Raw genomic sequence first — 15,014 nt, 5'->3', positions numbered from 1 at the left:
GCTGTAGTTGACGATATGTTGTTTGGTGCTGATAATTTATGCATCTAAAACAAACTGTATTTTTACATCAACTTAGGTGAAACTTCTGCAATTAAAATAGTTTGAAGACAGAATCAACCCAGTACTGATCCACATTCTCAAGAGAGAATGACTCAGCTGATATAAATACAATTTTTATCTATTGTAATTACACCTAAAAGTAATTAATTTAATCAAAGAATGTCATGAATATGTGCATATGTATTCCATCTTAAGTTGGGCTGCACCGACTGCAGTTTTCTGGCCGATCCCTGGTTACTGATCTTTAAAAAGTCTGACCTGCCAATTTTGATTTTGGCTGATATGAATTTTTTTTTGTCTAAAATGTCGCTAAATATAGCAAGAAAGTCGGTGAGTTGGCAACAGTGGGGTGAATGTTGTTAACTACAAAGGTGCAGACCTGACCTGGAGGAACCGGTCTGTCAGTCAAACCTCTCAATGCAGAGCAGAAGAGGACAGAGGCTGATTTATAAACCTTTGCTGATGAAGATAAGATCAGCAATAGGGTTAGGGCTAGTAACCCCTTTACTGATCATGTAAGTATAAGCCGATATGGAACCATCCCATATGAGATGGTTCCATATGAGGAGGCGTGCACTTCGCAGGAGAGCCTCCATCTTCACAGAAATTATGTCCAATGTGTACAGACGTCAAACAAGGTACAAGATATAAATAACGTCATTAGTATTGTTGCTCAAGAACATGTATAATAAATAAATGTATAATAAATGTATAATCAATATTAAATAAATCAACTATCCAACATCCAACAATACAAATAACATTGAACAAAAAGGTCAAATATGACCTCCTCTTATATGTTTCCTCAAATAGAAAGTATTTTAACTCTATTGAATAGTTGACCGAACTTTAACATTTAATAATTACATTAAAATTTGTGTAAGTACTGCATTTGGAACAGTCTCTAGTCAGGTTGCATTCAGACAGGTTTTCTACCGTTTTAAGAGTTCACTTCAACCAGACCGAGACCGAGGTTTTTAGACGGATCAGAGTTTGCTTTTTAAGTCCGTTTTGGAATTCAAATTTGCATTTTGACCTCCCCCCCCAAAAATCGGACTTTCTAGACAAACGGATTAGAGTTTGATTCAGGACTCTTGTCCTGGGTTGGTCTGAATGCAGTCTCAGACAGGCCCTGCATGATGAGTTGAATCCGCTGCACTGTAGATCTTTGCTGGATACCGAGGGACAAACAAAGATTTAATTTATGTGAATTTAGTAGCTCTTCCATTTTGTGTCTGTTGAACGTTTAATGGCCACAAAAACTAATTTGGATGCCCAAGTTTTATAGGACGAGTATTTCTGATATGCACACACAGCCACATGCATTAACTCTGGCTGACTAAGTGGACAAAGCATTTGATACAGAAAAATAATAGTAAAAAAATGATCAAATTAAACCAGCATATCTACAAGGTGAACACGAACGCTCCTCCACAGGCTGAACTGCTTAACCACTAACGCACCGGCCAACTGGTACCAATACATACATTTGATCAGTGCAGACACAGAGCCAAGTGCTGGCAATGTGTTGAGATGTAAACGCCGCACATAATTCTTTGTTCACAAAGACAAATTATTCTCACCGCTCATTCAACGCGCACCTCTGAAAGCGCGACAGGTTATATACCTGGATTAACATAAAGCTGCATAACCAGAGATAATGTGGTGGGTTTTAAACTCGACTCCTACCTTGATGAAAAATTCTGCAAAGAAACATAAGTTCTCACAAGGGGTTCATATAGATATCCATACCGGTCAGCCTGTGTCAAACTGGAGACGTGTGTGATCCTCACTGAGGTACACTTCAGACATCAAACAGCGACAGAGCGCGAGACAACGCACAGAGACGCCAGTGGTGTGATTGGTCCTCTCCCGGCTTTGTGTCCTAGTAAATACGTCAACTATAAACTATCTTTTAGGAATAATTCTGCTCCGCCAGTGAAACGCTCAGCGCAACAGAGACACTTGCAATCTGGCTTATTTAAAAAAATATATTAAGAGATTTACTTATTTATTTTCTAAAACAACCAACACTTGGCACAGGGTGCAGGTAAGGCATGTGGGGCCACCAGGCTTATAATACACTGAGGGAAACCCTGATAAAGGAGACTCCTGTTGGCCCACCTGAATAAGCAGACAAGCACATATCAGGAACCCTGCAGTTTGCTTATCGCCATGGAGTTGGAGTTGATGACGTCATCATACACCTGCTTCAACAAACCCACTGTCATCTGGACACAGAAGGCAGGCCTGTGAGGATCATGTTATCAATTTGATGAATAAACTGAACTTGACAACAATTTATATTAATTAGGATTGATTTGGAATGCAATGTCCTTGACTTGGACTCTGTATGATGGACTGACTTGATTCAGTCTTGTACAATTATTGCAGTTGTAAAACAATTAAACAGTGGCAGTTCAATCTCAGTATCCATCCAAAAACAATGTCTTTCAACAGCACTAAATTGTGGTCCCACAATATAGCAGGACCTCAAGGAAGATACCAATAGATCTTTAACCCAATAAACACATTTTCATGTTCAACACCATCAAATAATAACTTAGCAGTCATATTACATTGTAGTATATTGTAGTTCTTTCCCTCTTGCTCTCGGTGAAGGCAGACGCTTTTTTTCTCTGCTCTCTCCTTTCCCTGCTTGCTCTGTTTTTGTCCTGTCATTTTCTATATTTTTGGAGCCTTTCTTCGCACATCCTCCAAATCTACAAATTATGGATCTGTTCAACTGGTCTCTCAATGCAACTGATCAAATTTTCTCGACGAGAAAAGTGGGCACAGGGGACACACCCGGCAGGAAACACCCTGGATTTATTCATGATAACAGGGTTTCTGCTGTTACCTGCGGATACCTGGCTTATCGACAAATTTGTGACGAACTTGGCTGAACTAGCAGACACTCAGACCGTTGGTGTGGACAGAGACGCAAGTTGGATGTGAGTTGGATGCGAGTCCTCAGCCGTGCTGAGGACTCTAAAACTCACTAATGGAAAGGAATACATCTTGGAGAAGTTGCTAGTTTCGGTTCAGTGGAACAACCAAACTAATTTGGATGATTGGGAACTGAGATGTATCGGAGAGACTTTAGGGAAGATTGAAATTTATAATCTACCCGACCTAAGACATTCTGTATCTGAATTGGCTTTCCCCTGCCTTGGAAGGGCTGCATATTTCCAATCTCCTTGAAGATATGTAAACATAACGCTCCTTCACATCTCACCCCCTCCTGTTATCCATGCAGCTGTGGAGCTGAGCGCTCCCAAGGACATGCCTTGAAAACAACATCTTATCGGACTTCTGCCGGGAGGCTGAGCAACGTGGTTTCAAGGCTCCGTGATGTCACTGCCTTCACTCATGTCTTTGTTTTGTCTGAATGTTGCTATGTGCCATAATGTGTCCTTTCCTCTTTTTATTTTATTCCCCTTTATTATTTAGAAACTGTGGAGTATTCACTTTTAACCCAGAAAAGGTATTAGTCGCCCTTTAGCTTATTTTTTTATAAACTGTAGACTACTCATTATTTAGACCAAAATTATACTTCTTAGAAGTAATAATAATAGTAAAATTTAGTATGCTCTAAATTTTACAAATTTAGAGGATACTTAGAAAGTCCAGAGGATACTTACTTACACTTATTTAGTAACCCAGAACAGTTATTAGAACAAACTTAGAATCCAGAAAAACTACCTGAGCAACTATGTTTTAGACTCCTATTCTTCCAACCCAGAAAAGGAATTAGACCAGAGGATATTTAGCAACCCTGAACAGGAACACCTAGTTTACATACTTTAGATCAACATTAGACTCTTTTTCTTCTTTTGCTCTTTTCTTTGGTTTATTATTTTGTTTGCATTTCCTTTTAATTCATGTAAAGCACTTTGTATTGCCTTGTTGCTGAAAATGTGCTACACAAATAAATTACCTTTACCTTTATTGTGTTATTACTGTTACACAGTAATGAAGAACAGTTATTCAAAGTTTATTAACATATTAGTAAAACTAATCACAACATATACATTTCAATGGTAACATGTATCAGAGACATACCATATTAATAAAGGGACATAATAGGTCAGTGTTATACTGTTCCTTCAACTAAAATAAAAAAATAAAATAAAATAAAAACACCCACATTTTTACATCACAATGGAAGTCCTGGTTGTTGTTATTCTGGCAGTGGTTCCAGGAAGAACCAAGCTGAAAATCTCCACTGTTTGCTCACCATTTTGATTTGGGGTTTGCTTTATAGAAAACATAATCTTCTTTTCTGAAGAATCCCACTTCTGTTTCATTAGCTGGAGAGAAAAAAAAGTCAAATATTTAGATTAAACTGACCGGCTTGTTCTGGTAATTTATGTAGCATTTATTATTGCCATATAAAATTACATTACTGTACAATTATTAAAGAGCTCAGTATCATTTATTGTCTTACCAGCCATCTGTTAGGAATTATTTTCTTTTCCCCCTGAATGATCAATGATCAATCAAGCTGCATAAACTTTAATGGGGTTTTAAGCATTGCCTGTTATGTTAATTTGTGTAATGAGGGCCTAATCAGATCAATGTCTTGTATCAAGCTATGCATAGAAATCAGGCAGCTTTTCTTTCTTAGGCAATATGTTCCAGAAAAGTTTTCAACCAACTCAGAAGTCAAAATGCACTCTTAAAAATGCAGGCTATCGGTGCGTGAGCATACAACCATGACTCATTTTGTTGCAAATAGTCAACAAGACCGTGCTGAAGTCCTGCTTAGGCCTGTCACGATAACAAATTTTGCTGAGCGATTGTCTCAAAAATTATTGCGATAAACGATAATCTTGTTTGACGACCATTTTAAACTGATGTAATGGTAATGACATAATAATGCAAATGATATCCTGCAAAAAATAAATACACTTTATTTTCAAAAGAACATTTAACACTGGAACTGGTAAACTAAATAAACAAAACAACCAAAAATAAAATGGACTCAGTCTCCATTAACAAAGAATGCACTTGAATAAAAACTAAACAACATAAAACCAAAGTACAAATACTTGTTCTGTATTCTTTTGTGCAAAGAATACAGAAATGACAAGGAGAGGAGTTGGAGCGAAACTGGTACTGCAGTTCATATACCTGATAACTTTTCAGCTGTTCATTGTTAACGTGACATACTGTAAATAGGTTATAATGATAGGGTTATTCGTATGAATAACCCTATCATTATAACCTATCTACCTGACTGTATAGTCAGGACTTTACGCTGACACTAGGCATTGCAGGTAGATTCTAGTAAAATATTGATTAGTACCCTGTCCAAAGCCTTTTCTTTTTGTTACATCTTTTATCGCTTAAAATAAGCTCACAAACTATCGCTATTGGGTCTACGTCATCAGCCGTGTTTGTTTACTCTAAATTCACGTGCGTTATAGTGGCTTTTACAGGATTTTCTGTCTGAAATCTGAATGTTGGTGAGAGAAATCGATTCGTGAGTGGTGTGTTACTCTTGCCCTGTGGCTGAACACCACACAGCACGATCGTTATACCTAGGATTTTTTTGTCGGCTAATATGTGGTCTCTCCGATTTTGAAAATGGCCTCGCGATCGGCAGACAATTCCAAGATCGTGTAGTGTGCGCTGGGCATTACACTAAGGACATGAGGAAGGGAGGGGTCAGTGGAGAGCACCGGAGTTAAGTCTTTTTTCATTCAGTGTCATCAACAGAAAGAGAAATAGGCCGGAAGAAATGATAAAGCCGATAAATTAAAATGAGGTCAATAACTTTAATTTATCGTACGATTAATTGATTTATTATTTATCTCGACAGGCCTAGTCCTGCTCAATGTAATCCAAAAATGTAAATTGACTGTGGCTTTGAGAAGAATGAAACATGACATTTCTGCTCCAATGTTGTCATATTCCAGAAGAACAGTCAACCTGGGGAGTCGTCTTCTTCTCTTCCTTTCATCTTTTTCCCTTTAGGATCGCCACAGCGAGTCATCTGTCTCCATGTATTCTATTTTCCCCGTCTTTTTCTCTCACACCAACTACAGACCTTTTCTAAAAAATTAGAATATCATGGAAAAGTTGTTTATTTCCCATAATTCCATTCTAAAAGTTAAACTCTCATAGATATAGACTCAGGGCCCACAGTTCAAACGATTTCAAGTATTTGTTTGTTTATCGTTACATAATTTGGGCTTCCAGTTCTTTAAACCCACAAAAACAGGAATTCAAAAAATGTGAATATGTGGAAGGAATCAGCCTAAATTTTACAGGGCATGAACGTTTTAAATGAAGTGTGACTAATCATCTACTAAACTTGATGTACCACCAAGTGTCATTAAATTGCTTCAGTTTGGTTCAATATGGGGAAGACTTTATACCCTCCATAGGATTTGTAAGCCATAGCAAGTTCATAGCTAAGGATGCTGGCTGTTCACAGAATGCTGTGTTCAAGCATATCAATTGAAAGTCTAGTGAAAGGGCAAAATGTGACATTAGAAAATACACAAGGCAAAGAGATGACCATGGACTTTAATGGATTATTAAATTTGGAAGATTTAAGAATCTGGCAGGGATCCAGAAAGAGTGAAATGAGGTTTGAGTCACAGCTTCAAAAACCTCCACATTCAAACGCATCTGGGAGATGGGCTACAACTGTCAGGTTCCTCGGGTCAAGCCACTTCTGAACCTGAGCCAATTTAGGAAGAGTCTCAACTGAGCCACGGAGAAGAAGGGCTTGACCACTTCCCAGTGGTCCAAGGTCCTCTTTTCCAACGAAAGTATAGTGTGCCTTTTATTTGGTAATGAAGAGCCAAGGATTTGGAGGAGGACAGGAGAGGAACTGAACTCAAACTGCTTGTAGCCCAGTGTCCAGTTAGTCATGATTTGGGACGCATTGTCTTCTGCAGGTGTTGGTGAACTCTGCTTTCTTAAGTCCAAGGTCACTGCAACAGTCTACCAGAATGTTTTAGAGCAGTGGTCCCCAACCCCCGGGCCGCGGACCGGTACCGGTCCGTGGACCAGTTGGTACCGGGCCGCGCAAGAAATAATTAAATATTTCCGTTTTATGTATTATTTGAGTCTGGAGGATCTTTTATTTTGAAAGTCCACAAGCAGCAAAATGAGTAAGAAACTGTAAGAGTGGAAATACTCTTTATGGAGTTGTTTTTTACTGAGGAAATCTGGTGCCGTTAAAGGTCAGTTTGACCTGAATAACTTGGAACTCCCTTTCCTTTTCTTGCTTTCAAAGCATAAAATTGGACCGAATTGTGTTGGGAGGAAAGCTGTTTAGACTGATAAGAATAACATATGAGTGATGGAGTGGCTTGTTTTGCACTTTTGAAACGGAGCAGATGTTGGAGGTCAATATGTCTGAATATTCCCAAAGAAACTCCAATACACACTCATTTAAAAGCTGATGGAATTCCTATGTAAGGACACAAGTCAAACACGGGCAGCAATGCTATTGGTCGAAACTTACCAACTAACACCAATGAAAATGAGATTCTATAAAACAGACTGACTCTAAGAATACGATGAGATTTTGGGGAGATTTGACTTTGTACTGTAAGATGATCTGCGGAACAGTGTAATAAATCTCCACCCGCCGTGGCCTGCAACAAAAGGACTCATCTCTGAGTATTATTTCTTATCTATAAATATAATTAAGAGTTTAAGACCTTTTTCAATCCTACAAAACAGATCAGATTCTTTGGAAAGTTTCTTTATGAAGGAAAAAGGCCCAGAGAAGAGACAGGAGAATGGATTTATCCCGGTAAGTGATTACCGCCTTTCCAAGCTCGCTCTGCATAATATGGTGACCGGCTCGTTAATGAGGCAATGAAGCCTTTAAATTGCTTCTCCACTAGAGACCAAGAACCCTGAGCATCAGCAACACTTCCGGTGTTATTTTTCTCTCATCACTCCCAGATGGACCATCTGGTTGCATGCAGAGAAACAAGCTCAGGGCTCCATTAGTCGTTATTGTGAGTTAAAATTTTCACAAAAATAAAGTATTCGTTTTTGTGGCACATCTGTATCTTATTTTGAAGGGATATGTAAACGTTATCATAGCAACCAGAGTCGGAGTTAGGGCAGTGGTCGAGACGAGATGAGAGGAGTAGAGTTTATGAGTCTTAAGTCTGGTTCACACGGCACGATTTAAGGATTGTCGGCTGATTTTCCAAACCTCTGTGACCACAGAGCTGATAAAAGTCCAACAGGTTCAGTCGGTTCGTGTGTCTAGCTACACGGCAGGAGCAACACACCACACGAACCGATTCCACTCACCAACATCCCGATTCCACAAGAAAATCCAGTAAAACCCCCAACATACCATACATGAATTTAGAATAATCAAACCCGGATGACGATGTAGAAGCAGCAGTGATAGTTTATGGATTCATTTTAAGCAATAAAAGATGAAACAAAAAGAAAAGGCGTTTGATAAAAGACAGCTGGAGAAGCCGCTCTCTTTGCTGCACTATGATTGGGAGGTGAGTTATGTTTGTTCATAGTTAACATTTTTAACTGATTAAACATAACCTCATATAGTAAACATATATAAAAATGACCTTTACATATAGTAATAAACATTTCCACATATCACCTCTGATGTCCACTGGACTCTCAGTTGCCATGTCAACTGTTTGGGATTCCTCGCCGTGCTTACGTCACCACGCTTTCTGATTGGCTACCTGTCACATTCAACAGGTTGCGTTCTCGCTCCCAGTCAGTAAAAACCCCACAGGCTGGATAATCGCGCCAAGACAATGTTGGAATATGCCAGATTTTAGATCGGGCATATTCAACATACCACCACGTAACACACCACACACTGCAGGATGTTGTAAGATTATCGTAAAGGAAAAATCGGGGCAAAAAAACCCAAAAGGCTTTAGACTTAGACTGACTTTATTATCATTTTGCATGCACAGGGTGTATACAGAACGAAATTTCGTTGCATACGGCTCATGACAATGTTTTGAGGTTCCAATGTTATGAGGTTACTCCAGAATAAAATAAAATACAGTATAAAATATGAATATAAATATGAATATAAAATATAAAGTGCAGGAATGACAGTAAAATAGAAGTTATTTAGTTATGTACATGTGCAAGGTATGAAGTGGAGACCAGTTTTTGAGTGCAGTCCAGTTAAGAGTTCAGCAGTCTGATGGCAAGTGGGAAAAAGCTGTTTCGGAACCTGGTGGACCTGCACCGGATGCTGCGGAACCTCTTTCCAGAGGGCAGCAGGGAGAACAGTCCATGGTGGGGGTGTGAGGGGTCACTGACGATGTTTCGGCCTCGGGACACGCAGCGCTGGGATGAAATGTCCTGAATGGAGGGAAGGGGGGGCCCGATGATCCTCTCTGCTGTCTGCACCACTCTCCTCACGTTCTTCCAGTCGGAGGCGCTGCAGCCTCCACACCACACAGAGAGGCTTTAGCGGGAACACCAACATGAAAAAGCATTATCTGCCCCACTGTTTTAGAGGGCTTCATGATTCCTGCTGAGGATCTGTATGGATTTCATCTTCCAACAGAATCTCTCCCCTGCCCATGCCGCTAGAAGGATCAAAACTGGGTATGATGCTCAGACCATCACTTGACTGGCTGGACCTAAACCCCATTGAAAATCTATGGGGTATTCTCAAGAAGAAAATGAGGAGCACTTTTTTTTCCACTCTAGCTCTCGGTGAAGGCAGACACTTTTTCCTCTGCTCCTCTCCATACCCATTCTCACCCTGCTTGCTCTGTCTTTGTGTTGCTTTTTTTGGAGGCTTTCTTTGCACATCTTCCAAACCTACAAATTATAGATCAGGTCAACTGGTCTCTCAATGCAATTGATCAAATTTTCTCAATGAGAAGACTGGTCCCAGGAGAGCCCTCTTGTCCTGTGGAGACATACCCAACGAGATGGATTCATCCTGGACTTATTTGGATTCATGATAACAGGATTTCTGCTGTTTGGAGTTTGTGGATGCTTGGAGTATCAACAAATTTGTGATGGATTGGGCCAAGCTAGCAAACACTCAGACTGTATGTTGTGGGACAGAGACGCAAGTTGATGAAGGACTCCAAAACTCACTAGAGGGATGGAATTGATCTTGGAGAAGTTGCTAGTTTCGGTTCAGTGGAACAGCCACATCAATTCGGATGATTGGAGTGAACTATAAGAGATATACCAGTTAAAGACTCTAGGACAGACAGAAATTTTAAGTCTGCCCGATCAAAAGAGAATTTCTTCTTCTGAATCTGGCTCCCTGTGGCCTTCTGGCCATCTCGAATCTCCTGGAGTTTATGTAAACAAACTGCTCCTTCCCATCTCCTCACCCCTCCTGAAGTCACCCTTGGAATCTTATGGCTGAACTCTCAAGGACTCACTCTTGATTATTCCACCTTTATTAGAGACTTTCTTTGGGAGAACAGGCTCTGAGACACATGGGCTGATCTGCAAGCAGGTCACAGTTACAGACAAACACAAACTCCCTGACCTCAAGGTCTTTGCCAGCATGTTTCTGTCTTGCTATATGTGCCATATCCTACCCAATGTTGTCTTTTCAACCTACTTATTTTTATTTGTATTCAATTACTTTTTAGATTACTTTTGAGATTATTATAATTAGAACAAACTTAGAATCCAGAAAAACTACTCCCAGGAACAGGAACATTTAGTTTTTATTTTTACTTAGAAATTGTGGAGTACTCACTACTTTAACAAATTTAGAACATATTTAGAAAGCCCATAGAACACTTGCTTTACTGTTTAGATTATGTTTTTACATTGCTATGCAGAGAGACTCTTACTTTGCTGCCCAGAAAAGGAATTAGAACAAACTTAGAATCCAGGAAAACTACTTCCAGAATAGGAACATTTAGTTTTTATTACTACTTAGAAATTGTTAAGTACTTGTTACTTTACAAAATTAGAACATAATTAGAATGTCCAGAGAATACATACTCACTTGTACTTTAGCAACCCAGAACAGGGATTAGAAAAAAACTTACAATCCAGAAATAATACCCTGGCAACTCAACAGGAATGGATTATCAATATTAACAAACAAACAAAACAAATACAGGAAAAATGACCCAATTTCAACTACTTAATTATAAAACCCTACAGGAAATTATAAGTCAAATAAGCTCCAGTTCCTGCTGTCTGGATGTTTTACCCACACATTTCTTTAAGAAAGTCCTGCCTGTTATTGCTGCTGATCTGATCCAAATAGTAAACTCATGGCTCTCGTCAGGCGTTTTCCCCCAGGCTCTGAAAACAGCAGTAATCAAACCACTTATAAAAAAGAACAATCTGGACAAATCACTAATGCAGAATTACAGGCCGATCTCCAACCTCCCATTCATCAGCAAAGTTATTGAAAAAGCTGTGTGTAAACAATTAACTAGCTTCCTAACTATAACCAACCGCTTTGACTCCTTCCAGTCTGGTTTTCGTGCTCACCACAGCACAGAGACCGCCCTCGTAAAAGTGTTCAATGACATCCATATAAATACGGACTGTGGCAGAACCACAGTGCTGGTTCTGTTGGATCTCAGTGCAGCTTTTGACACTGTTGACCATGACATATTACTGAATCGACTGGAGAGTTGGGTCGGACTCTCCGGTCCAGTGCTTAACTGGTTTGAATCCTACATAAAGAACAGGGATTTCTTTGTTTCAATTGAAAACTTTTCATCAAAGAGGTCAAAGGTCACATGTGGGGTACCCCAAGGTTCAATCCTAGGACCCCTTTTATTCAATATTTATATGCTCCCACTAGCTCAGGTTATAACAGGAAATAATATTAGCTACCATAACTATGCAGATGACACACAGCTCTACATTACGATGTCACCAGGTGACTCAGAGCCCATCCAATCACTGAACAGATGCTTAGAACAGATAAATGTGTGGATGTGCCAAAACTTTCTCCAGCTGAACAGAAACAAAACTGAAGTTATTATTTTTGGACCTAAAGAGGAACGATCTAGAGTCAATGCACAGCTTCAGTTATTACAACTGAAAACCAGCGATCAGGCCCGAAACCTGGGAGTAGTGATGGACTCTGACCTGAACCTCCAGAGCCACATAAAGACAGTTACAAAGTCGGCCTTCTATCACCTGAAGAACATTTCCAGGATTAAAGGACTAATGTCTCAGCCAGATCTAGAGAAACTCGTCCATGCGTTCATCTTCAGTCGTATTGATTATTGCAACAGCGTCTTCACAGGTCTGTCCAACAAATTAATCAAACAGCTGCAGCTGATCCAGAATGCTGCTGCTCGCGTTCTCACTAAAACCAGGAAGATAGAGCACATAACACCAGTTCTAAAGCCCCTCCACTGGCTCCCTGTAGTTCAAAGAATAGACTTTAAAATACTGTTGTTAGTTTATAAATCACTGAACGGCTTAGCACCACAATACATTAAAGATCTGCTTTTATTGTATCAACCTTCCAGACCTCTCAGGTCTTCCGGTTCTGGTCTGCTCTGCATCCCCAGAACCAGAACCAAACGAGGAGAAGCAGCTTTCAGCATCTATGCACCACGAATTTGGAACAAACTTCCAGAAAACTGTAAAACAGCTGAAACACTGACTTCTTTTAAATCTCAACTGAAAACCCACCTGTTTAGAATTGTATTTGAAATGTAATCAATTACAAATTTATTGATGTAACTTGACTTAATGATTGATTCTATATTGCATTGTGATTCTGTGTTTGTTATGATGTAAAGCACTTTGAAATGCCTTGCTGCTGAAATGTGCTATACAAATAAAATTTGATTTGATTTGATTTGATTTGATTAGATTCTCTTTCTTTTGCCCTTTCCTTTGGTAATTTGTTTTGTTTGTATTTCCTTTTTAATTTATGCAAAGCACTTTGAACTGCCTTGTTGCTGATAATGTGCTATATAAATAAAATTACCTTACAACAAAGGAAATATAGGCTTCCATAACGCGCAAGCATTGCCACATCGCACCGAGACAGTGTTTAAGGCAAAGGGATTCCCAACCAAGTATTGAAGATTGACGTATTGGTTTTAAACAATATGTTTAAAAACAATATTTTTCTTTTTTTCTTTTTTCTGCAAAAACTGAGAAGTAGCTTAGGCTGATTTCTTCAGAGTATTCTCATTTTTTGAATTCCTGTTTTTGTGGGTTTGATGAGCTGGAAGCCCAAATTATGTAACAATTAACAAATACTTGAAATTGCTTAAACCAGTGGTCCCCAACTACCGGTCCACGGACCAATTGGTACCGGGCCGCGCAAATAATGAACTACTTCCGGATGTTTTATTTTGAAAATCCTAACCCGGATTTTACAGGTTATGTCTTGCGCGTCAAAATTGAGCCAACTTACAGCAGAATGAGTAACAAAACAACATCAGAGTACTGCGCGCGTAACCCCCCCCCCGAACAACAGCATCGGACTCGATTCATACCACGCTTTCTCTCCCCCCCCCGGTCCGCTGACCGGTCCACGCGACTAAAAAGGTTGGGGACCGCTGGCTTAAACTGTGGGCCCTGAATCTACAACTTATGAAAGTTTAACTTGTGGAAGTAGAAGAATTCATGACAGAGGTGAAATATGAAACATCTGAGTTTTGACAACATAGCTGAGGGTCAGAGGACGACGGGATGTCTGTATGGCTGAGGACAGGAGAGGATGATAATGACCTTGTTCCTGAACTAAACCTGTTGAAAAATGTGTTCAGCTCATTTGCTCTGTCCAGAGTTCCATCTGTCTAATTCACCTTTTGCTTGAAGCCTGTATCTTCTTCATCCCTGACCACAGATCTCTGATTCTGTTCCTCTGCAGTTTATTCTCCAGTTTCTTCCTGTACTTCTCCTTGTTGTCTCTAATCTTGACTTTTAGCTGTTTCTGTATACTCCTCAATAACTCCCTGTCTCGTTCCCTAAGGACTCTTTTCTTCTTGTTTTACAGTTCCTTTAGTTCACTGGTGATCCAGGGTTTGTTATTAGGGAAGAATCTCACTGTTCTGGTGAGGATGATGTCCAGTGTGGCAGAGCTTTACTATGACCACCGTAGTCCTTCTATAGATGGTGTTTATTGTGCTCATCTTCAGGTGAAAAAAATGAAGAAGTTATGTAATATACACTCTCTTTATTAGGTACACCTGTCCAACTGCTCATTAATGCAAATTTTGAATCAGTCAATCACATGGCAGCAACTCAATGCATTTAGGCCAAGATGATCTGCTGCAGTCATCTTCTCCTTTCTTCCTCAATCTGAGCATCAGAATGAGGAAGAAAGGTGAATTAAGAGACTTTGAACATGGCATGGTTGTTGGTGCCAGATGGACTGGTCTGAGTATTTCAGAAACTGCTGATCTACTGGGATGTTCACACACAACCATCTCTAGGGATTACAGAGAATGTTCCGAAACATGACAATATCCAATAAACTGCTGTTCTGTGGGTGCAAATGCCTTGTTGATGCCAGAGGTCAGAGGAGAATGGCCAGTTTGGTTGGAGCTGATAGAACGGGAACAGTAACTCAAATAACCACTTGTTACAACTGAGATATGCAGAAGAGCAACTTTAATGCACAACACGTCAAACCTCGAGGCGGATGGGCTACAGCAGCAGAAGACCACACCGGGTGCCACTCCTGTCAGCTAAGAACAGGAAACTGAGGCTACAGTTCGCACAGGCTCACCAAAATTGAGACAACAGAAGATTGGAAAAACATTGCCTGGTCTGATGACTCTCGATTTCTGCTGCGACATTCGGATGGTAGGGTCAGAATTTGGTGTCAGCAACATGAGAGCACGGATCCATCCTGCGTTGTATCAATGGTTCAGGCTGATTTTGGTGGTGCAATGATGTGGGGGATATTTTCCTGGCATACTTTGGGTCCATTAGTACCAACTGAGCATCTTGTCAACGCCACATCCTACTTGAGTATTGTTGCTGACCATGTC

The 15,014-nt window shown here is 39.9% G+C and overlaps 1 protein-coding gene and 1 long non-coding RNA gene across 5 annotated transcripts in view; one reads left to right on the top strand and one right to left on the bottom strand.

The window, feature by feature from the left end:
* Positions 1-3,996: 3,996 nt before the first annotated feature.
* Positions 3,997-15,014, bottom strand: part of c7h2orf76 (chromosome 7 C2orf76 homolog) — a 27,978-nt gene continuing 16,960 nt past the window's right edge. For all 4 annotated transcript variants that reach the window (XR_004339880.1, XR_004339881.1, XM_032567421.1 and 1 more), the window contains one exon: positions 3,997-4,373. Coding sequence is in view for 2 of the 4 variants with exons in the window: in XM_032567421.1 (XP_032423312.1) it covers positions 4,215-4,373 (159 nt within the window). In the remaining 2 variants the exon portion in view is untranslated. The remainder of the gene's footprint in view (positions 4,374-15,014) is intronic.
* LOC116722972 (uncharacterized) overlaps positions 13,611-15,014 on the top strand; it is a 6,405-nt gene continuing 5,001 nt past the window's right edge. The window contains exon 1 of the long non-coding RNA XR_004339884.1: positions 13,611-13,623. This is a non-coding gene — a long non-coding RNA (uncharacterized LOC116722972). The remainder of the gene's footprint in view (positions 13,624-15,014) is intronic.

The sequence above is a fragment of the Xiphophorus hellerii genome, chromosome 7 (genome assembly GCF_003331165.1).
Source record: "Xiphophorus hellerii strain 12219 chromosome 7, Xiphophorus_hellerii-4.1, whole genome shotgun sequence".
Taxonomy (NCBI): domain Eukaryota; kingdom Metazoa; phylum Chordata; class Actinopteri; order Cyprinodontiformes; family Poeciliidae; genus Xiphophorus; species Xiphophorus hellerii.
Note: the sequence above shows the minus strand (reverse complement) of the source record. Positions and strands in the feature narration are given on the sequence as shown.